The sequence below is a fragment of the Staurois parvus genome, unplaced genomic scaffold (assembly GCF_062004578.1).
Source record: "Staurois parvus isolate SC_StPar_1 unplaced genomic scaffold, SC_StPar_1.0 ptg000030l, whole genome shotgun sequence".
NCBI classification, from domain to species: domain Eukaryota; kingdom Metazoa; phylum Chordata; class Amphibia; order Anura; family Ranidae; genus Staurois; species Staurois parvus.
In genome coordinates, this window is record NW_028317826.1 from 2,804,989 (window position 1) to 2,826,703 (window position 21,715).

General features: G+C 41.8%; 1 protein-coding gene across 1 annotated transcript in view; it reads left to right on the top strand.

Moving 5' to 3' along the window:
• Positions 1 to 20,466, top strand: part of SLC30A8 (solute carrier family 30 member 8) — a 54,255-nt gene extending 33,789 nt beyond the window's left edge. The window contains exons 5-8 of the mRNA XM_089659076.1: positions 1,008 to 1,191; positions 2,108 to 2,213; positions 7,739 to 7,873; positions 20,247 to 20,466. Coding sequence (XP_089515202.1) covers positions 1,008 to 1,191; positions 2,108 to 2,213; positions 7,739 to 7,873; positions 20,247 to 20,392 — 571 coding nt within the window. The 3' untranslated portion in view covers positions 20,393 to 20,466. The remainder of the gene's footprint in view (positions 1 to 1,007; positions 1,192 to 2,107; positions 2,214 to 7,738; positions 7,874 to 20,246) is intronic.
• Positions 20,467 to 21,715: the final 1,249 nt, after the last annotated feature.

Consider the following 21,715-nt stretch of genomic DNA (forward strand, 5'->3'; position numbering starts at 1 on the left):
ATCCAATTCCTTAGAGTGCACTCTAGCCTAGTGAAGTATTATTGTCATTTATACTACTTTTAATGTTTATTAAACTGGAGTTGCAGTGAAACTGTAAAAAAAATAAAAGTCAGCAGCTACAAAAACTGTAGCTGCTGACTTTCAAAAAAACAGACACTCACCTGTCCCTCGGTCCAGTGATGTCCTCCCTGCAGCCCGTTTGACAAGCTGTCCTGTGTTTCCGCTGCCAGCATTTTCAGTGTGGGCACCCGGCTGTGACAGCTTGCGGCTTTTGGAATGGTCCTGTAGTCTTCTGGGACCTGTCACATGTCCTAGAAGACTACGGGGGGGAACAACTTCTGCTTCCGATCGCCTATGCAAAGTGGGAGCGGGTACCTGTCAGTTTTGGGTACCCACTCCCCCCACTCCCCAAAGGTGGTAATCCATAACAGGGAGCAGGGGACCAGTTCTTAAAGTGAAACCTTTTGGGTGGTTATTGGATATATTGGTTATTGCTGATTTACTAACTTGTCCTTTTGATCCTAGTTAATGGTATAAACCTGCTTTTTGCTAATTTGGCATAGTTTAGCAGACTGTGTAATGATATATATGTGGTGTGCTCAGTTATGTTCCATTTGTCATTGGTTCTAACCCATATCAATAGATTAAGAGCATTTACCGCTAAACAGGTGTGTGTCTATTTACTGTCAGCTACCCTCTGCCAGGCTACATGTATTTTACACTTCTATCTTTATTAATTTTTTCAGTGATTGTTATTCAACCAGGTATGTCAGAGGGGCAGAAGTTGTCCTTGGAGTCGAGGTGCAGAACAGAGAACCCAAAGTTACCAAGCGGCTCCTTCAGGGGTGGTGCTACATTGATTAATATAAATTGTCAAGCTGTATCTCTTCTTTAATTTTACTGTGCATGCAAAATTTGTATTGAAGGCTAAAGATGTTCAAAAAGTTGCCATTAAGATCCCAATCTCATTACATTGTGACTTTTCTTATCTTTCCTTACCTGAACAGTTTGGCTCTGGTCCTCCACAATGCTGGACACGGTCACAGCCATGCCGGGGATCAGCATCAACATATGGCACCTGATTACAAGCCTCAGACTAATGCTAGTATACGTGCAGCCTTCATCCATGTCATTGGAGATCTGTTCCAGAGCATCAGCGTGCTAATCAGCGCATTCCTCATATACTTCAAGGTCAGATCATCTCAGGGCTGAAAATTAAATCAGAGTCAACCACATGTCCTTCATAGAGTAAAGACAATTGTGTATTTTGACAAGGATATGAGACGTGCTTAAAATGGTGCCCTGTTTAATTCACATTTTCCAAACTGTACAATCTGTTTCAAATTTAAACCAATGGAAGACTACAATTTTAGTTTTCCCCCAGTACATAAAAGGTCAGACCATCCGGAAGTGATATTTAGTACAGCATATCCCTGAATTCTTAGACAATACAGTGGATACTACAACAATAAGCTTACCTTGCAATAATGACCATCCTCGATCCTGTCTACCTGTTTGTTTTTGATACTCCTTCTTACCTTTGTTTATCCCAATGCTATTGCATTCTCCATATATTAAAATATAACAACTCTCCAGCACTTGCCAGAAACTGAAATATCCGTTTGAACCTTGAACCCTTTAACCAATTCTTCACGCACTATCTAACCAAGGGGGGGTCCATTTAGCAGGAGATTTTTTATTGTAGTGGATGGTGCTTCATGTAACTAAGTCTGTCCATTGTATCCATCTGTGTGAGTTAGTTTGTAGCATGAATTCTTCAGGTGTTTGTTAGCTGGTGTCAATATCAGCAGGGGAACAGGAACAAGGGTAGCAGAGTCTGTGGTTGCAAATGGGCACAAGGTGTTCTATAGGGTCTACCTAGCTATAGCTAAGAACTCCATTTGTCAGCGTTTTACTGAGCAAATAAGTTGTTAAGTCACTTGTCCTGCAGGAGACATACTGTGAATGGGATTATAGAAGTTGAATGAAGGTTAGGTTCATATAGGTTGCAAGGAGCTTTTTAGGGGTTGGGGATGTTGAGAATGAAACAAAAGGCACAGTATAGGAACAGGAATCTAATTTTTTTAATGTCTTTTCCTTTTTCTAGCCTCAGTATAAGATAGCTGATCCTATCTGTACTTTTATATTTTCCATTTTTGTCTTGGCCACAACCATCACCATTCTACGAGATGTTTTAGTCGTTCTAATGGAAGGTAAGAAATATTACAAAATCCCTTCGCAAACACATGCACATATACCTGAAAGGAGTTGAAGGCATCTGAAAGGTCATAGACCTTCTTGGAGCAAAGCCAACCTCGAGATTCCCACTCTCTGGTTGTGGTGTTTTGGAAATTTGGTGCACTGATCCACTTTTGGACTGAAATAGGGCTCTTGTCAACCAAATCTTTAAATGCCAACCAGAAAGCTTTCCATCAAGGTCCAGGGATTAACCACTACTTCCATATTAAAGTGACACTGTTGCCGGGGTAAAAGGGTGTAACAGAAGAAGCTGTCTTAAAGAGTTTTGGATGTCCCATCCTACCCATTTAGGTGTGTCAGATCACTTGTCACCTGCTAGATGACATCTACAACTACATCATTGCTATGGGGAAAAAAACAGCACCCAGTAGGGCACACATTGTCCGAATTACAGCATCTGGAGCTCAGTAAGATATTTCCTTAACTTAACACCCACCATAAAATATGATTAAACTTCTACTATATAATAACTTAATTGATATTATAAAAAGAAATGAAAAAAGCAAAAATAACACTGTGAAATGAATAAAGCATGTAATGGGCATGTGCACAGAACAAAAAAAATGTGTATTTCAGCCTCCTTTTGACATCCTCTGTTAGCTCCCAAACCTCTCCTTTCCTCTCACTTCCATTTGTTGCATGTGTCAGCCTCCATGTGACATCCTCTTGTAGTGCCCCAACCTCTTTTTTTACCCTTACTTCTGTTTATTTGTGTTTCAGCTTCCTTGAGACATCCAGTGCCTGAGCCACATTGGCTTCTTCTGGACACAGGAGGAAGAATCCTCCAGACTGGAGTCACACAGCTCCCATTCTGTGGGGAAGAATACTACAGAGCCATGGTTCTCAGGCACTGGATGTCACAAGGAAGCTGAAACACAAATAACAAAAGTGAGGGGAAAATGGAGAGGTTCGGGTGCTAACAGAGGATGTCACAAGGAGGATGATTAAATACAACAAAATCCTCCTGCGCTAATAAAGGAAGTAAACCCTAATCAATAGCTGCTAACACTCTGAACTGATGCCAAACCAGTGTATAATTGTTATAAAAAATAGTGTAGCGCTTCTGGAGAGATATTGAAGGTGGAGTGATATCAGTCGGTACTGTGAAGGATCCAAGGTGATCCTGAAGGCTTTCTGGCCCTTTGGGGTCGCAGAAAGGAGGTGAGGAGGCACTGCAGCTGGAGTGAAAGAAGTGTGCTGACACTTTCAAGAATTAAGCACTAATTGCACGTTGCATGTTTTTACGAAACACTTATCAATATATTTTTGGACTATCAAAGTGTTTGGAATGTTCTTTTATATGCTTTGAAGTGGCACTATCACGCTGTTTGTTTGCATTCCCATATATAAGGGTCTCGATCATTGTTTTTTTGTATATGTCACTGGTATAGGTCACTTAGATGACCTTAGCACAATATTTATTTGTCACGGAGATATATGTTTATTTATTTCTATCACTTTCACTAGTCACATAAGTGACTGAGGCACCTAGTTATTTTGGCACATCATTGTATGTTTATTTAATCATTGGTATTTAGAAGCGCTACACTATTTTTTATAACAAGGAGGATGATATGTAAGCCGTGTAGCGGGGTGGGCTCCCCAGGATACAGTGAAGTCACAAACGAGGAAGGCAACCCCAACACCAGCTTTTGCCACAACAGAATTTTACTTAGATGTGGCAAATAAACACAACCACAAATGCTGGAAACATACAATAAATTTACATCCACCCAGCCCAAAGGCTGAGATCCTTGTACTGCACAGCACGGCGCCTTCTGATAGATGAAGGTAGAAAGTGAAGTAATTTACCTACTGAGGGGCACAAATAAGCTGCCGCACCTTACCTGTTACTATCCTAAAAGAGCAGGAATCAGTGTATGGGTGTATGGTATGGGCTAGCCTGCGGTGCAGCACAACAGCTTACAATCTTACACAAATCTACAGTATTCCCTCTCCCATAACTGGTCATGTAGCACGTGCCTGAGTATTCCTTCTGAACAAAACACCAGTCTGGCTTGAGTTTGTGGGATTTTATCAGCTCTCCAATGTGAAATGTCACTTTAAGTTGTGGAGTCCTTCCAATAATCAGTAACAACACTTGTGGCCTGACACAAACAGAGACCCTAACTAACTAACTACAGGCCTGGACTCAGTCTCAAGGCGCCAACACTGAAATGAGGTGCGTGCACGATCTTACCGACCCGAGTCTGCTTTGCATCCGCTGGTGACTCTGAACAGAACAAATGTCTCTCCAACAAGCATGCGATCTTGCCGTATATGTTGCTTAGTTCCTTTGGTCTCATCAGCTTCCTGGCAGCAATCACATCAGCTTCCTGGCAGAAAACTCATCAGCTTCACTCAGCTGCAGGTCTGGTTACCGAGGGATGCATGCACACCTGGATGTCATCGGATTCTCAGCTCACACGGCCCCTTCTTTCAGCATTGTCCAAAGCATGGCTGCAGTCTCCTCTTCCTGTTCACTCCAACTCTGAGTGCAAAACCCCACCTCTTCATGAATATACAAATATCTGTGCAGTCTGAGGCTGTGTTAGAAAAACAGTGACATCTTGTGGCTAAACCGCAGAATGTCAGTCAAAACATTAATTTACTTCCACACAGTGTTCAAACAATGAGAGCTGTTTCCCCATCTCACACATACATGCAACAAATGAGGGGAAAGGAGAAGTTTGAGAGCTAACAGAGGATGTCACAAGGAGGCTGAAATACATGTTCTATTCTATGCACATGCCCATTACATGCTTGACATCGATGTTCCATATGGAGTGGGTGAATGCTGTCTGAACTACGTTTGGAGGCTGTGGAGGAGGTTGGAGCGGTTGCCATTTGATCATATTTGTGACTTATTTGACCACTCTATAACATGATGGTCAAATTTATCTGGTAAGCCTCCCTTGAGCACTGAGTGGGATGACACGTGCTGCACGTGGGTGTATCTGATCACCATATTAATTGAAGATATATGACTGCATGTAAGGATATTTTACACTGAGTGGGGTGATACGTGCTGCACTTGGACATTTATGATCATCCTAGTGATTGAAGACATATGATTGTATTTAAGGACTTTTCACAGTGTCCTTTTAAACTGGGACTTATTTATTAATTTCACGGTGTTCTTTTTGCTTTTTTCTTTTCTTTTTATTATATCAATTGAGTTATTATATAGTATTCACATTTTTAGCGCTGCACTTTTATATGTATGCTTTGTATTTTGTGTATCAGAATATAGTGCTGGCAGCTTATGCTTGTATGAACAAGCACGGATTCTGATGCCACTTCACACATGATTAAACTTCTGTTTTTAGAGGTTGGGTTGGTTTTATTACACCGTGATGATAGGGGTCACTGTAATGCTGCAGCCCAAGGGATTGAAACTGAGGTAGGCAGAGGAACTGATCCAATCAGTCAATGGCATTTTTTTTATCAAAGCGTAATTGAACAAGCTGCATTTTGAAGCTGATAGGGCTACCATGTACAGCTGATTCTGAGTGCTTCAGTTTTAGTAAATCAATCCCAATGTCTGCATCACACACTTCAGGTCTCTTAGCCACATTGTTGAGTTGGAAATAATGGGGGATCGCTGGCCTGTCACACCCAGGAACGAGAACAGTAACATTGAAAAGCTTTCAAGACAGCAGGCAGATCTAGAGGGTTGCAAAACTTTCTTGTCTGCTCTTCTGCACTGGCTTTGACTGCCAACAATGGCTGTCTGCAGGCCTTCATTTATCTCTGTAATTAGTAGAGGACAGCATGTGCGCAAAATTGCCCCTGTGATTACAGGTAGGGCACACAGGCCTTGGGAAATCTCTGCTTAACATAGAGATGAAGGCCTACAGACAGCATTGAGCTTCAGTGTTGGAGATCAAGAAAGGAGATGTTGGAGCTTCATGTACATGAAAGGACAGCAAAGGCAGTTTCTGACATTAAGCCTGTCAGGGCTCCAGGTATGACCAGAGGTGTGTGGACTGACACAGGGAAACGCAGGCTTCAGATATGGTATAAACAATATAATTTATTAAGACTAACAATACAAAACGCAGTGCAAAACTAAACATACACAGTGCAAACAAACCAAACCAAACCACCCACCGATAACAATACATACAATACAAAGAGTAGTCAGGCAGGCCGGGTCAGTAGCAAACGGGTAAACGGAGTACCAGGAACAGGCGGGAGAGTGGTCGGGGTCACAAGCTGGGTTCAGTAACTCACGGGCAGCGCGGTGCAGAGGGTCAGGCAGAGAATGGTCAGGGTCACAAGCCAGGGATCAAGCAGGAGAAGTCAGCAGAGGTCAGGATCAGGCAGGGTCGGCAACAAGTCAGACAGGAACAGGAATACAGGATACAAGGTACAGGGGCCCATGGAAAAACACACACCAAGGCCCTGACTGTGAGTCTGGCCTTTCCTTAAATACAACCTCTGCAATCAGTTTCAGGTGTTTGGCTGATTGCAGGGGTGAGTCTCTGATTGCTGAGAGCACCCGCTGGCCAGCCCTGGTACTGCAGCCCACAAGGCAGGTGAGTCCCACCATTATTGGCAAGTCCATTCCTGACAAAGCCTCTGTAAATTATAATTGAACCCACCTATCTTTTACAGCCAAGAAAGATGCCAACGTTGTATCTGTTTAATCTGCAGTTGCTATGTTGCTGCCCAAGTGATCATTTATGATACCAACTGTTTCATATCTTGACAGTTTAATTGAGAGCACAAGCAGTTGTAATAGTTATCATTCAGAGCATGCGTTGAATGTAAATGTTTTGGGAAACAGTTAAAAGAGAAGTGCAGGATTAAAAAAAAAAGAAGCAAACTCACCTAGATGGTTGCAGCATTGATCCGATGCTGTATCTGTTCCCCGCTGGCTCTGCACCAAGAACTGAGCAATGAAAGGCCATTGATCACTCAGTTCCTGATCTTCAGTGAGCAGAGAGCAGAGATTATCAGTCACCAGTTCTCTGCTCTTCCCCTCCAGCGCTCACTGGAGCGATGGGATATGGAGGAGGTGGGAGCCACTGGCTCAGGCTCTCAGCAGCATGCAGAGAGGCTGAGCCAGCTGTCAATCAGGCATCTGGGCAGATCCTGACATTATTGCTGGGATTCCTGCAGAGCCTGGACTGGCTCTGTGATGTCACAGGAGTACAGAACTAAGTACACTCTTGTGATTCAAAGAAGTATGGTCAAAATAGCTTCTCCTTTAAATTGATGGGTTTAGTATCACTTAATGGTCCTGCAATAGGCACAGGGATCACAAGTACGGCACTATTTATCCCCAGAGATCTCAACAATGCATAAAAGGGTGCCTGTTGTTAACATCAAATGAACAGTCTATAGATTAAAAACTGGCTTTAATCTTCATTTCTAAGAACTCTAATGAGAGGTTGGAGATTGCGATCTCCCGTGTTTCATTGACGATTTTAGGGCAACCGCCCATCTAACAGGAAATCATTCTACTTTACAGGAGTTCCTCGTGGGATTAATTACAGTGTTGTGAAACAGAGTATTCTTACTGTGAATGGGGTTAAATCAGTCCACAACCTTCATCTCTTGGCTTTAACAATGAATCAAGTCATCCTCTCCGTTCACGTTGCCATAGGTCAGTAACTGTATGTGTACCAGGAACAAAAGTTCAATTGTTGCGCAATAAAGCTACTTTTTAATGTTCTTTTATATGAAGGCTTTATCTGTCATTCAATCCTGCAGCAGCTTTCATCAGAATGTGATTCTCTGCTACCACCAGCCGCTCAGCTCTGGGAGCTTTCCATCAGGGAATAACAATGCCTCGGGTTCTGAGTGACCTGTCTGCTGCTGCCTGGAACACAGCAAGCCATCACTCATATAGTCTGTGAACCAGAGGCTTTATAGTGTCTGACAGGGGAACTGGACAAACTATGGCAATGAACATTAATAAACATTGCTCAAGGCACGACTGAACCCAAGCACAAAAATGTAGTATATTGCAGCCATCACCTTTGTACTGCTGTTATAACAATGATGTTATAAAATGAATGGGCTGAAATCGCATTGCACCCAGATCACATGTGAATCACACAGGAACGGACAGTGTGTTCCTGTGTAATTCATGATGTGAACCAGCCCTTAAGGTAAAATAAAAACTATTTTGACTTTGGAATCACTTTACCATCTAATACTTCTACTACTGTCATATAATATAATATTAAAACAAAAAATAATTATATATATATATACACACACACACACACACACATACATACCCTACATTTACAAAAGTATTGGAACACTCCTCCAAATCATTGAATTCAGATGCTCCAATCACCTCCATGGCCACAGGTGTATAAAATCAAGCACTTAGGCATGCAGACTGCTTCTACAAACATTTGTGAAAGAATGGGTCGCTCTCAGGAATTCAAGCGTGGTACTGTTATAGGTTGCTGTGCAATAAGTCCATCCGTGAAATTTCCTTGCTACTAAATATTCCACCGTCAACTGTTAGTGGTATTATAACAAAGTGGAAGCAACTAGGAACAACAGCAACTCAGCCACGAAGTGGTAGGCCACGTAAAATGACAGAGCAGGGTCAGCGCATGCTGAAGCTCACAGTGCGCAGAAGTCGCCAACTGTCTGCAGAGTCAATAGCTAAAGACCTCCAAACTTTGTGTGACCTTCAGATTAGCACAACAACAGTGCGTAGAGAGCTTCATGGAATGGGTTTCAATGGCCGAGCAGCTGCATCCAAGCCTTACATCACCAAGTGCAATGCAAAGCGTCAGATACAGTGGTGTAAAGCTCGCTGCCACTGGACTCTACAGCAGTGGAGATGTGTTCTCTGGAGTGATGAATCACACTTCTCTGGCAATCCAGTGAAGGGAACTCTTAAGGCATCATCATACCAAGGTATTTTGGACAATTTCATGCTCCCAACTTTGTGGGATGCCCCTTTCTATTCCAACATGACTGCGCACCAGTGCACAAAGCAAGGTCCATAAAGACATGGATGAGTGAGTTTGGGGTGGAGGAACTTGACTGACCTTTGGGAACACCTTTGGGATGAATTATAGCAGAGTCTCGTCAGACATCAGTGCTTGACCTCACAAATGTGCTTCTGGAAGAATGGTCAAACCTTCCCATAGACACCCTCCTAAACCTTGTGGACGGCCTTCCCAGAAGAGTTGAAGCTGTTATAGCTGCAAAGGGCGGGGCCAACTCAAAATTTAACCCTACGGACTAAGACTGGGATGCCATTAAAGTTCATGTGTGTGTAAAGGCAGGCGTCCAAATACTTCTGGCAATATAGTTATATGTATATATGCAGAATATATAGATAGATACAGAACACCCTCCTGAAATTTCACATGCTGCTCATTTGATTGGCTCACTGCTAAGAATCTACAATTAATCATGAAAGTAGCCAGGTTTTCTCTCAATAAAAGTGGGGTTTTATTAAAGTAGGAAAAGTAGCAAGTTTGCAGTATTTAGCACTTGTCTTTCATAGGTTACCTCAGGACCACAGTACACAGGGACATATTTCTGCACCGTCAACATAGGGTGTGATATGTTGGCAAGACTACCAGTGGCCACATACAAACATCCAGACATCATGTTACTGGCAGTAACACATTTCTGTGCATAATGACAGATTCCTCCATCCATGCTATACAGTGAGGATAGACAAATTACTCACTGCTTCTATTGTATTTTGACAGCTGCTTCTGCTGGCTGTCAGAATACCCAAACAGTGGCTGTATCTGTAGCCGCTGCTTGCCCAACAATTTTCTGCCCGGCTCTTTTGATTTTTTTTTTCAAGTTGGTTAACAGGGATAAGCTTTAGCAAATAATATCTGGTTCATCAGGAACTGGACGAAATTCAAACAGCGTATTACCAGTTTAAAGACTAAGGTCACCATTAGAGATGAGCGAATCGAACCAGGCGAACCGGAATTCGAGTCGAATTTCAGGAAATATTCGATTCGCGTCGAATCCGAAATTTTGCCTACTTCGGGTGCGCGAATCGAACATTTCCCGATCAGCCGGCAAAAGTGTCCCTGCAGTGAGCTCCGCTATTTCTGACAGTTCTCTGACAGAAGGAACACATGTTTAGCGGTTGAAACATTGTATCTATTAGTTTCCATTTAGGATACAGATGTTTCAACCGCTGTACATGTGAAGAAGCTGTCAGAGAACTGTCAGAAATAGAGGAACTCTGCACATACACTTTTTGCCGGCTTGGAATTATTCTTCTTTTCATCCTACTTCTTCTTCTTCTTCTTCTTCATCCTCATCCTCATCCTCTTCTTCTGAGGATGAGGATGAGGATGAAGAAGAAGAAGAAGAAGAAGAAGAGGAAGTAGGATGAAAAGAAGAATAATTCCAAGCCGGCAAAAAGTGTATGTGCAGAGTTCCTCTATTCTGCACATACACTTTTTGCCGGCTTGGAATTATTCTTATTTTCATCCTACTTCTTCTTCTTCTTCTTCATCCTCATCCTCATCCTCAGAAGAAGAAGAAGAGGATGAGGATGAAGAAGAAGAAGTAGGATGAAAATAAGAATAATTCCAAGCCGGCAAAAAGTGTATGTGCAGAGTTCCTCTAAGTGTATCTGCAGAGCTCCTCTAAGTGTATCTGCAGAATAGAGGAACTCTGCACATACACTTTTTGCCGGAAACCGCTGTATGGAGGGAATGTCCCATAACTGTCAGAAATAGACTATTTCTGACAGTTCTGGGACATTCACTCCATACAGCGGTTGAAACATTGTATCTATTTTTTTCCATAAATGACATTCTGCAAATACACTTAGAGGAGCGCTGCAGATACACTTTTTGCCGGCTTGGAATTAATCTTATTTTCATCCTACTTTTTCTTCATCCTCATCCTCATAAGAAGAAGAAGAAGAAGTAGGATGAAAATAAGAATAATTCCAAGCCGGCAAAAAGTGTATCTGCAGAGCTCCGCTAAGTGTATCTGCAGAATGTCATTTATTGAAAAGAATAGATACAATGTTTCAACCGCTGTATGGAGTGAATGTCCAAGAACTGTCAGAAATAGACTATTTATAACAGTTCTGGGACATTCACTCCATACAGCGGTTTCAACCGCTGTATGGAGGGAATGTCATAGAACTGTCAGAAATAGACTATTAATGACAGTTCTGGGACTGTCCTTCCATACAGCGGTTGAAACATTGTATCTATTTGTTTCCATAAATGACATTCTGCAGATACACTTAGAGGAGCGCTGCAGATACACTTTTTGCCTACTTCTTCTTCATCCTCATCCTCTTCTTCTTCTTATAAGGATGAGGATGAAGAAGAAGAAGAAGAAGTAGGATGAAAATAAGATTAATTCCAAGCCGGCAAAATGTGTATCTGCAGCGCTCCTCTAAGTGTATTTGCAGAATGTCATTTATGGAAAAAAATAGATACAATGTTTCAACCGCTGTATGGAAGGAATGTCATAGAACTGTCAGAAATAGACTATTTCTAACAGTTCTGGGACATTCCTTCCATACAGCGGTTGAAACATTGTATCTATTTGTTTCCATAAATGGATCCATTTATGGAAACAAATAGATACAATGTTTCAACCGCTGTATGGAAGGAATGTCCCAGAACTTTCATAAATAGTCTATTTCTGACAGTTCTATGACATTCCCTCCATACAGCGGTTTCAACTTAATCTTTTAATTAATCTTATTTTCATCCTACTTCTTCTTCTTCATCCTCATCCTCATAAGAAGAAGAAGAAGAAGTAGGATGAAAATAAGAATAATTCCAAGCCGGCAAAAAGTGTATCTGCAGCGCTCCTCTAAGTGTATATGCAGAATGTCATTTATGGAAAAAAATAGATACAATGTTTCAACCGCTGTATGGAGTGAATGTCCCAGAACTGTCAGAAATAGACTATTTATGACAGTTCTGGGACATTCACTCCATACAGCGGTTGAAACCGCTGTATGGAGGGAATGTCATAGAACTGTCAGAAATAGACTATTAATGACAGTTCTGGGACATTCCTTTCATACAGCGGTTGAAACATTGTATCTATTTGTTTCCATAAATGGATCCATTTATGGAAACAAATAGATACAATGTTTCAACCGCTGTATGGAAGGAATGTCCCAGAACTGTTAGAAAAAGTCTATTTCTGACAGTTCTATGACATTCCCTCCATACAGCGGTTGAAACCGCTGTATGGAGTGAATGTCCCAGAACTGTCAGAAATAGTCTATTTCTGACAGTTCTGGGACATTCCCTCCATACAGCGGTTGAAACCGCTGTATGGAGTGAATGTCCCAGAACTGTCAGAAATAGACAGAAACTGTCACAGAACTGTCCTTCTTCTCATCCTTCTCCTTCTTCTCATCCTTCTCCTTCTTCTCATCCTTCTCCTTCTTCTCATCCTTCTCCTTCTTCTCATCCTTCTCCTTCTTCTCATCCTTCTTCTCATCCCTCTTCTCATCCTTCTCCTTCTTCTCATCCTTCTCCTTCTCCTTCTTCTCATCCTTCTCCTTCTCCTTCTTCTCATCCTTCTCCTTCTCCTTCTTCTCATCCTTCTCCTTCTCCATCTTCTCATCCTTCTCCTTTTCCTTCTTCTCATCCTTCTCCTTCTGCTTCTCCTTCTCCTTCTTCTCATCCTTCTCCTTCTTCTCATCCTTCTCCTTCTTCTCATCCTTCTCCTTCTTCTCATCCTTCTCTTTCTTCTCATCCTTCTCCTTCTTCTCATCCTTCTCCTTCTTCTCATCCTTCTCCTTCTCCTTCTTCTCATCCTTCTCCTTCTTCTCATCCTTCTCCTTCTCCTCATCCTTCTCCTTCTTCTCATCCTTCTCCTTCTTCTCATCCTTCTCCTTCTCCTTCTTCTCATTCTTCTCCTTCTCCATCTTCTCATCCTTCTCCTTCTCCTTCTTCTCATCCTTCTCCTTCTGCTTCTCCTTCTCCTTCTCCTTCTTCTCATCCTTCTCCTTCTTCTCATCCTTCTCCTTCTTCTCATCCTTCTCCTTCTTCTCATCCTTCTCCTTCTTCTCATCCTTCTCCTTCTCCTTCTTCTCATCCTTCTCCTTCTTCTCATCCTTCTCCTTCTCCTCATCCTTCTCCTTCTCCTTCTTCTCATCCTTCTCCTTCTTCTCATCCTTCTCCTTCTCCATCTTCTCATCCTTCTCCTTCTTCTCATCCTTCTCCTTCTTCTCATCCTTCTCCTTCTCCTCATCCTTATCCTTCTTCTCATCCTTCTCCTTCTCCTTCTTCTCATCCTTCTCCTTCTCCTTCTTCTCATCCTTCTCCTTCTCCATCTTCTCATCCTTCTCCTTCTCCTTCTTCTCATCCTTCTCCTTCTTCTCATCCTTCTCCTTCTCCTCATCCTTCTCCTTCTTCTCATCCTTCTCCTTCTCCTTCTTCTCATCCTTCTCCTTCTTCTCATCCTTCTCCTTCTCCTTCTTCTCATCCTTCTCCTTCTCCATCTTCTCATCCTTCTTCTCATCCTTCTCCTTCTTCTCATCCTTCTCCTTCTTCTCATCCTTCTCCTTCTCCTTCTTCTCATCCTTCTCCTTCTCCTTCTCCTTCTCCTTCTCCTTCCTGATCTCCAAGGGCATTTAAATTAAAGGTACAGTGTTCTGCACTAATTTAAAGGCTCTCTGAAGCCTAGAAACCCTTTTTATAAGCCATCTTCGTAGCGAAGAAATTCGCATCGAATCGAATTTCATACTGGAATTCGCCGAATCAGCCGAATCAAATTTTTCAATACTTCGCTCATCTCTAGTCACCATGTTACATCTAGACTTAGGGTGTAACATGCAACATGGTGCAAATGCCTCCGCTCCAGTGCAGTAATCAGCATGCTCATGGTCCATTGAGTCTTCCTCCAGATCTCAAAGTCTGGATTCGTTCACCCACTCCTGCTTACATGTCAGATTTTGACAGAAAAAAACAAAACTCCAGTCTTTTGCAAAAGCATGCATTTTTTTTTATAAAGGTGAACCTAGTTTTTAAAGTGATGGTAAACCCTCACATACACCCAGTGAAGTGACTGCCCTTAAGGTGATACAAAGAGATGAAGTAATTCCTCCTACATACGTTGTACCTGTTTATCTGCAGTCTTCTTTTCTCTAAATCCTTTCAAAGTGCAGAATGTATACATTCAAAGAACAGAGGAATACGGCTCAGGCAAACAATCCAGATCAATCCACGACAGGTGCAGGCTCTGGCTCTCCACCACACACGATGCAACAGGAAGAAGGGTCAGCCGCACACCGGAGGATTGATGATGGGGTAGGATCTCCTGGACACAGACTGTTATTGACAGTCTCAGCTTTGTTCTTGTGTGATGTGTGGAAAGGTTGTGTGCCTTCCCTCCCATTTTCTACTCACTGAGCTCTGCACAATGTTACGTCAGATCCCCACCCCATTGCTTTCTGAAAACTCGGGCAAGCTGTATACATTCTGCAGGAAGAAGGGTCAGCCGCACACTGGAGGATTGATGAATATAGTGTATATTTATTGATCCATAGGACACACAAAACACCAGAACATGAATACAGGACCTGTTAATGCATTTCACACGATCATGTTATGATTAAGCACGAGATCGTGTGAAATGCGTTGACAGGTCCTATATTCATGTTCTGCTGTTTTGTGTGTCCTATGGATCAATAAATATACACTATATTCATCTATCCTCCGGTGTGCGGCTGACCCTTCTTCCTGCAGAATGTATACAGCTTGCCCGAGTTTTCAGAAAGCAATGGGGTGGGGATCTGGGGTTACATTGTGCAGAGCTCAGTGAGTAGAAAATGGGAGGGAAGGGACACAACCTTTCCACACATCACACAAGAACAAAGCTGAGGCTGTCAATAGCAGTCTGTGTCCAGGAGATCCCACCCCTGTCACCCTTTTACCACTTGGTGTCAGGAAAACTTTTCAGAAGGGACTCCTGCAGATAGCAGAGGAATGAGGCAGCAGACAGATATGACACTTAATGCTCTGAACCGAGACAAGTACACACTATAGAGTGACATATTTCATGTTTGAGTGGAGATGGATTAGATCATCTATAAGGCTTTTTTTTTGCAGTCTAGGAAAATTCACCCATTGTGTGTTTCCTGTTTATCATTATCATTGAAAGTGAAAGTAAAAGAAAACCCCAAATTATGGGTTGTCCCCAGAAAAGTAATAGAGGGGAAATCTTCCAATGGGGACACTAGTTCTGGTGACCTGGGGGTCCCCAAGGAATTCCCTTAATTTGCAGGGATTTTCACTCACATGAACTGACAGGGGTTATAACCCTCCATTACTCTATCCAAAATGAAAAAACAGTGTTTTGTCTATAGTTCTACTTTAGGGCTACAGAGTCTACTGGTTTAGGAAGGGGACAGGACAAGACAGTATTATGCACTACTCAACTACTGGGCCATCATGCTTCTACTGGTTGGGTTCTCAAAATTGCTTGGTCTGCACTTTGATAGAGAGAAAGAGATATTTAAAAAGTGACCAAAATTGTATTTACTGTAAATAAAAAAGTAGAAAAAAGAAAGCAAAACATAGATTTGGGAATTAGGACACTTTTACTCTGTTGCAGGAATATCAGTCCTCAGTCGACTGGGAACAACTTTGGTGCTTAATCAGCAAGTTATGTTTTTCCTCATTCCTGTGCGCATACTAATCAGTCAGGTGGAAATAAATTCAGATAAAGTATGTCAGGCTCAAGAGAGTAAATAAAATTGTATGTATTACCTCAACCAAAGTCCTAAACCCGAGCATAAATTCATATGGAAATTAGAAGCTAAATGTTCTTTCTTTATTTGACTTGTGAAAGGGCTTATGTAATGTTTTCCATATAGAAGCTTGTCTTGCCAGTTAAAGTGGTAGTAAACCGCAGCTTGAAAAAAAAGTGAAAAAAAACCCTGCAAGGTAATGTCATACTGTGCTAGTATGCGATGCATATTAGCACATTATGAAGGACTTACCTTAAAACGAAGTCCTCCAGCGGCACGCTGTCACTGCTGCAGAGGCTTCCATCTCCACCCGGTCTTCCTTCTGGGTTTGCGAGCTCCGGCCGTCTGACTGGTCGAGTTGCAATAACGTCACTCCCGTGCGCATGCCCCGGGCCAAGACATGGAAATGTTTTACCATTCTTCCAGAAGCGCGTTTGTGAGGTCAGGCACTGATTATTATTACAGGTACTTACATAGCGCCATCAGTTTATGCAGTGCTGTAAATATATATTGTACGTTCACATCAGCCCCTAACCCTCAAGCGGTGTACAATCTAAACTCCCTAACTTACATACATACTAGTGCCAATTTAGACAGGATTCAACTAACCTACTAGCATGTGTTTGGAGTGTGGGAGGAAACCGGAGAACCCAGAGGAAACTCATGTAGGCACAGGGAGAACATGCAAACTCCAGGCAGGTGGTGCTGTGGTTGGGATTTGAACCAACGACCCTAGTATTGCCAGGTGGAATTGCCACTGTGCTGATGTTGGACAAGAAGGCCTGGCTTGCAGTCTCCACTCTAATTCATCCCAAAGGTGTTCTATCGGGTTGAGGTCAGGACTCTGTGCATGCTGGTCAAGTTCCTCCACCCCAAACTCGCTCATCCATGTCTTTATGGACCTTGCTTTGTGCACTGGTGCGCAGTCATGTTGGAACAGAAAGGGGCGATCCCGAAACTGTTCCCACAAAGTTGGGAGCATGAAATTGTCCAAAATGTCTTGGTATGCTGGCGTCTTAAAAGTTCCCTTCACTGGAACTAAGGGGCCAAGTCCAACCCCTGAAAAACAACCCCACACCATAATCCCCCCTCCACCAAACTTTACACTTGGCACATTACAGTCAGGCAAGTACCATTGTCCTGGCAACCGCCAAACCCAGACATGTCCATAAAACTGGCAGACAGAGAAGCGTGATTTGTCACTCCAGTGAACACATCTCCACTGCTCTGGAGCCCAGTGGCTGCGTGCTTTACACCACTGCATCCGACGCTCTACAATACACTTGGTGATGTAAGGCTTGGAGGCAGCTGCTCGGCCATGGAAACCAATTCCATGAAGCTCTCTACGCACTGTTGTGCTAATCTGAAGGCCACACAAAGTTTGGAGCTCTTTAGCTATTGACTCTGCAGACAGTTGGCGACTTCTGCACACTGTGCGCTTCAGCATGCTCTGACCCTACTCTCATTTTACGTGGCCTACCAGTTTCTGTTGTTCCCAGTTGCTTCCACTTTGTTATAATACCACTAACAGTTGATGGTGGAATATTTAGTAGCAAGGAAATGTCACAGATGGACTTATTGCACAGGTGACAACCTACCACGGTACCACGCTTGAATTCGCTGAGCTCCTGAGAGCGATCCATTCTTTCGCAAATGTTTGTAGAAGCAGTCTGCATACCTAGGTGCTTGATTTTAGACACCTGTGGCCATGGAGGTGATTGGAACACCTGAATCCAATAATTTGGAGGGCTGGCCCAATACTTTTGGCAATATAGTGTGTGTATATATAAAAAGAGCGTGAGTCACTCCCTTGTATATCTCAATCCAAATTCAAAAAGAAACAAGATTGTATCAATGGTGGGCTCCCATTCATCCACCAATATAAACATCAAATGAACTGAGGATACATACTCCAACCTGCAATAATCTTTACTTCAAAGAAGCATCATATACATTACAGTCCATATGGCATATAGCTTTGAAGTAAAGATTATTGCAGATTGGAGTATGTATCCTCAGTTCATTTGAGATATATATATATATACTTTTTTTCTTTTTGCTATAAAATAGTAAGAGGCTCAGGTTGACTTGGTATCATGCTCTTGCTAAACATGTACAGAAGATCTCAAACTAGAAGAAAAAGAAGCAGCACAAGGAGCCAATTAGTTGTGCTACAGTACTCATATACCAACAAGTAGCATTCTGAAAGGATGAGAGAGTAGAGTGACAAAGATGAATTTGTCAGTTTGCTTTTTCTGCTTCACTGGCTAGAGGAAAAACCTGAAAGGTTGAATTGCATAAGAAAAAAATGAGGACCCTTGTCCTGCCAAACAGAGCTGTTTTTTTATGGCAGAGCTGTATATTTCTTCAGACTGGATGGGACCTATGGAGTGTGGAGATAATAGGAATTTTACAACCCTGCTATGAAACAGGCTTGAATAGCAAGGTTGGACTTACCAGCTTTCCTGAATCTTTCAGCTTAAAATGGTTCTAAAGGTAAAAGGTAAAGGCCTCGGTCATTGTAGCGTCTGGTTGTGTGTGCTGGGGCCGGAAGTTGATGTGAGGTTGGAGAGAGCTGGTGTATCTATCCTGGGAGGTCTGGAGTACACATCACTTACCTGAGAGGGGAACCACAGGAGGAGTAAAGAGGATATCAGATACTGCTGGCGAAGGATCTAGGATTGATCCTGGAGGCTTAGTGGCCCATTTGTGTCACAGAGTGGAGGTGAGGGGGCATTTTAGCCACGGAGGATAAGTGTGCTGACACCAACACAGAAACCATCACTTTCATCACTCTGCATGAATTTTTGTTGTTTGAGCACTATTTGGAAGATTTATGAACTTTATAATTTATATATATATATATATATATATATATATATATATATATATATATATATATATATACACATATATTTTTGATATTTTGCATCTGAATCAGTTTGGTCACATTTTTGCACTGGTCACTTTAAGTGTGGTTTATTTATATATTTGTTTGAGGGGTTGATTTATATATTATATCACATATATTGATGAACTTTATTTTTTGAATGGAATATATGTATATATATATATATATATATATATATATATATATATATATATATATATATATATATATTATATTTTGCATCTGAATCAGTTTGGTCACATTTTTGCACTGGTCACTTTTAGTGTGGTTCATTTCCAGGTATGTATTTGTTTGAAGGGTTGATTTATATAATATATCACACATATTGATTGTTATATAAGGCATAGGTTCTGATCCATCAGGACCTCAGGTCACACAGGATTTGAACACTTTTATTTGAGCACATGGTTGCACTGTATTTATATAGTATTTTGCATCAATTTTTTAGTATATTATTTATATGATATGAGGTTGGTTTATTTAGCGCTGCACTATATTATTAATTAATTAGTTATTTCACTGATTGAGGTTCAGTTTTGAGTGTGAACTGCTTTATAATATATATAGTTTAGGTATACTCCATATAAGTGCAGGAGAACTTTAAATATATTTTTACTGGGTCATTTTTTGTTTCGAACAGTCAGCAGGCTGATTGAAATAAACTGGACGGATTTCCTATCCACACATTGGAAGTGGATGGGGAGGAATCCTCCCAGCTGCGCTATTGTATTCTGAAAGCGGGGACTCGTCCGCTGTCAGAATACACTGATCAGCACTACAGCTAATCGGCTGTATCCACTGATTGGATTAACATTTTCTAACATTGCCTTAGAATAAAGTAAATCTTTAGATTGACTTCTGTCAAGTTGGAATGGCAATGGATGGATCGAAATTTGACCAGTCCCCACTGAATCCCCATTGCAATCCATCTTTGTCAACTTTAGAGAGGATCTCCCTTACTGAAGATATTTTATCTCACTTTGTTATATCTCAAGACACTATGTAAGGAAACATCTTTGAAACAGAAAAGTGATGGCACAAAAAAGACCAAGTGGTCCATCAAATCTGCCCGTTTTGTTTTCTTTCTAATTGTATACATGTTTTTGTATTTTTTTGTTTGTTTGTTAACTTTTTTGTCTGAGTATAGATCTTTGTTTGTCCTAAGCATGTTTGAATAACATGGGAACATAACCTCAAATGTTCCTAACGAGACACAGGAAGCAAAAAAAAAAAATAGTGTGAAAGGGTCTACCCATCCCAGTTAGATCAAAAGAAAAAACAATGTAAAAAGTTTTGGCTTTACATCTACATAAGGAACTAATACATTTTTTGTTAATATACCATCTATAACCAGCCATCCCTTTTTTTTAACAGAGACTTCAGATGACTCTAAAAGAATTTTAAATGAAGTCACGCGGAATGTTTTTGACAATTTCCCCTTCCACTCGATCACTGTACAAATTGAATCAGCAGAGGAACAGAATCCTGAGTGTATATTCTGCTATGAGCCCACTGACTGAGCCAAAAGTCCTTCTACCAGAAAAGGGACTGTCCTACAGTTGCAAGAAAAAGTATGTGAACCCCATGGGATTACGTGGAGTTTTGCATGAATTGGGCATAAAATGTGCTCTGAACGTCATCTAAGTCACAACAATAGAAGAACACAGTCTGCTGAACATAATACTACACAAACATTAGATGTTGCCATGGTTTAATTGCACATAACATGTAAACATTCACAGTGCAGGGAGGAAAAAGTATGTGAACCTTTGGACTTAATAACTGGTTGACCCTCCTTTGGCAGCAATAACCTCAACCAAACGTTTCCTGTAGTTGCAGATCAGACCTGCACAAGGATCTGGAGTAATTTTGGACCACTCCTCTTCACAAAACTGTTTCAGTGTAGCAATATTCTTGGGATGTCTGGTGTGAATCGCTCTCTTAAGGTCATGCCACAGCATTTCAATGGGGTTGAGGTCAGGACTCTGACTGGGCCACTCCAGAAGGCATATTCTGTGCTGTTGCAGCCATTGTTTTGTTGAATTACTTGTATGCTTTGGGTCATTGTCCTGTTGCATCACCCATCCTCTGCGGAGCTTCAGTTGGCGGACAGATGGTCGTACGTTTTCCTGCAAAATGTCTTGATAAACTCTGGAATTCATTTTCCCATCAATGACAACAATCCGTCCAGGCCCTGAGGCAGCAAAGCAGCCCCAAACCATGATGCTCCCTCCGCCATGTTTTACAGTGGGGATGAGGTTTTGATGTTGGTGTGCTGTGCCTTTTTTTCTCCACACATAGTGTTGTGTGTTCTTCCCAAACAACTCAATCTTGGTTTCATCTGTCCACAGTATATTTTGCCAGTAGCGCTGTGGAACATCCAGGTGCTCTTTTTTGCAAACTTCAAACGTGCTGCAATATTCTTTTTGGACAGCAATGGCTTCCTCCGTGGTGTCCTCCCATGTACTCCATTCTTGTTTAATGTTTTCCTTATTGTAGATGTGTCAACAAAAATGTTAGCATTTGCCAGAGATTTCTGTAGGTCTTTAGCTGACACTCTGGGATTCTTCTTTACCTCATGCAGCATTCTGCGCTGTGCTCTTGCAGTCATTTTTACAGGACGACCACGCCTAGGGAGAGTAGCAACAGTGCTAAACTTTCTCCATTTGTAGACAGTCTGTCTTACCGTGGACACATGAACATCAAGGCTTTTGGAGATATTTTTGTAACCCTTTCCAGCTTCATGCAAGTCAACAATTCTTGATCGTAGGTCTTCTGAGAGCTCTTTTCTGTGAGGCATGGTTCACATCAGACAGTGCTTCTTGAAACCAGTAAACCCAAAA